The sequence below is a fragment of the Chinchilla lanigera genome, unplaced genomic scaffold (genome assembly GCF_000276665.1).
Source record: "Chinchilla lanigera isolate Chin_1 unplaced genomic scaffold, ChiLan1.0 scaffold00050, whole genome shotgun sequence".
NCBI lineage: Eukaryota > Metazoa > Chordata > Mammalia > Rodentia > Chinchillidae > Chinchilla > Chinchilla lanigera.
Window position 1 is genome coordinate 15,521,397 of NW_004955451.1, and position 2,346 is coordinate 15,523,742.

At 44.6% G+C, this 2,346-nt stretch overlaps 1 protein-coding gene across 1 annotated transcript in view; it reads right to left on the reverse strand.

Moving 5' to 3' along the window:
- LOC102025314 (keratin-associated protein 4-7-like) overlaps window positions 1-114 on the reverse strand; it is an 847-nt gene extending 733 nt beyond the window's left edge. Inside the window, exon 1 of the mRNA XM_013519127.1 lies at window positions 6-114. Within this exon, the coding sequence (XP_013374581.1) occupies window positions 6-77 (72 nt within the window). The 5' untranslated portion in view covers window positions 78-114. The remainder of the gene's footprint in view (window positions 1-5) is intronic.
- Window positions 115-2,346: the final 2,232 nt, after the last annotated feature.

Consider the following 2,346-nt stretch of genomic DNA (forward strand, 5'->3'; position numbering starts at 1 on the left):
AAACAGCTGGGCCGGCAGCAGCTGTCCTGGCCACAGCCCTGCTCAGAGCAGACGGAGCCACAACAGGAGTTGACCATGGTGTTGGCGGCTGAAGGTTCTGGGTGGATTTCCAGGAGAGTGGGGTTCTGGGGTTTAGAAGACTCTCTGTGAAGCAGCCTTTTATACACTGCCCGTTTTCCTGTCATTAATACGTTTTCCTTGTTTTTATTTACTGAATACCTAAGTAATTATTAGGCTATGCATAATGTTTGTGCTTTTAGTGGTATAATTTGTTAGACAGTTTTTGATCAGTGGTAATCAATTCTCCTGGTGTGCTTTTCCCCCTGACTGGTACTGAATGGCATCTAGCAGACCACGCTTGTCACCTCTTCCACCAGGGCTGTCACATGAGACTCTATCACAGTGACCTCCCTCACTCTCTCCGCTTGGTTCCCCTCCAGCAGGACGGTTGGCCACTCATGTTTCCAGTTACGCATTTCTTCCACTGACCAATGGGGAGGGAGGCCCATCTGCCTAGTGTACCATCATCGGTTGTCATGAGAGGACAAAGCTCTTTGTGGGGTCATCTCTGAGCAATGAGGAAGCTCTCCATAGGTGTGATGCTGGTGATCCCCCACGCCTGGAATTGCTTTTCCTGGGTGTGTCATGCACTGAAACTTCTGCCAGGTAACTTGGCTGTGTAGTCGTGACAACAATGTCACATGGTTTCTTAAACTGCTACTTTTCATCTTGTGTGTTTATATCCTCCACCTGGTCTCTTAGATTCTGCAACACGTGGCATTGTTTTTATTTCTTATCTCATTCTTTAAAAGTATTTTGTGAGTGGGGCAAAAAATTTTTTTTTGAAGAATCAAAATGTGCATCTCTTCAGAAGTTACTCTTCTCTTCAGAGCCAGGAACTCTATCACACAGTGTTTAGGGTCACTCTGAAATGTGAGCTGTATCTGGAAAATGCATCTCCTCTGTCCTGAGGCTCCACCCAGACCTTCTGTGGGTTGGTGGATTCGTGGATAGTTGGGTACCCCCAGAATTTCTGAGTATTAGGAGAGCCTTTGGACCTGCATTTCTAACAAGCACTCGGAGACCCTGACACTCAAAGAATGAGGGCCGTGGCAGGAGATCTGTTTGCTCTGTCATTCAAGTCCCTGCCTTGTTCATAAAATAAATATGCTGAATAAGTCATCTGTGAGACACCTGTTGCCAGCGCTGGGGTTAGAAGTACTATTTAGAGTCTCCTCCTAGGAAGTTCCTGAGGCTGGGAGGTGGGGAAGCAACATCAAAACAGCTCCTGGCAGTGCTATTTCAGTAAAAACCACAGTGCCTGCAGCAAACTAGTTAACGCAGTAGATGTGTTCCAGCAGTAACATTTCTCATGAGGTTTTACTCTTTATGAACAAGTGAAATTTACACGCTTGAAATGGACACCTGCCGAGTGTACTACTGAATGGGGTTTAATAAATGGATACATCTAGCAAGCTTCCATCCCTATCAAGATGCAAACCACTGACATTATGCCAGAAAGTCCATAACTGTCACAGTAAACCCCTCCACCACGCAGGCAGTGAGTGGATTTGCACTACAGATTTGTTTGTAGTCTAGAATTCAAACAACTATGTGTAGTACAATTTCTTTTCTGTCCGGCTTCTTCAGTCTGGCTTATGTGTGTGAGAACTGCTGTGTTGATATTAACTCCCAAGCTCCTTCAGGGCTGCACTACTGAACACCAAAGTGTCCATTTAATTATTACCAGTCAAATTCAGGGTAGTATGACCAACTGTCCCTGACTGCTTAGCATTGTGGGCATTCCAGAACTCAAGACTTGTGTTGTGATAATTAGGAAAGTCCCAGGAAAACAGAGACAAGTTGCTTGTTCTAGGGTACTATCCTTAATTGAAATACAACCATGACCCTTGCAATGATTTTATCACATTAAACTGCTTAGAAAATGCTTGGTTTGCATGTTTTTGTTTTATGTGCTTCTGTTTGTAAAACTGGGCAATAAGAAAGATTTTAGTAGTTAGACTGTGAGACCAGGTGATCCACACAGGGTAGAGCCTGTCACTGGATTTACTGTCAAAGAGGGACTGAGAAAGAAATTACGGCCCCAGACCAGTGGTCCTCACAGTTGGCTGCAGGTGGAACATCACCCATGGAGTGGTGGAAACTGTCTTCCCCAGTTTCTGCCTTAGCAATCTTGATTTCTTTGGTCTGGGTTAGGGTCTGGGTTAGGGCCTGGGCTCCAGGGGACTTTTCATGCTCCTTTAGATAAACTTCTTGGGCAGCCAGGGTTGAAACCCATCTCTTTTTTTTTTTTTTTTTTTTTAAATAAAAGGAGGAAAATATTAA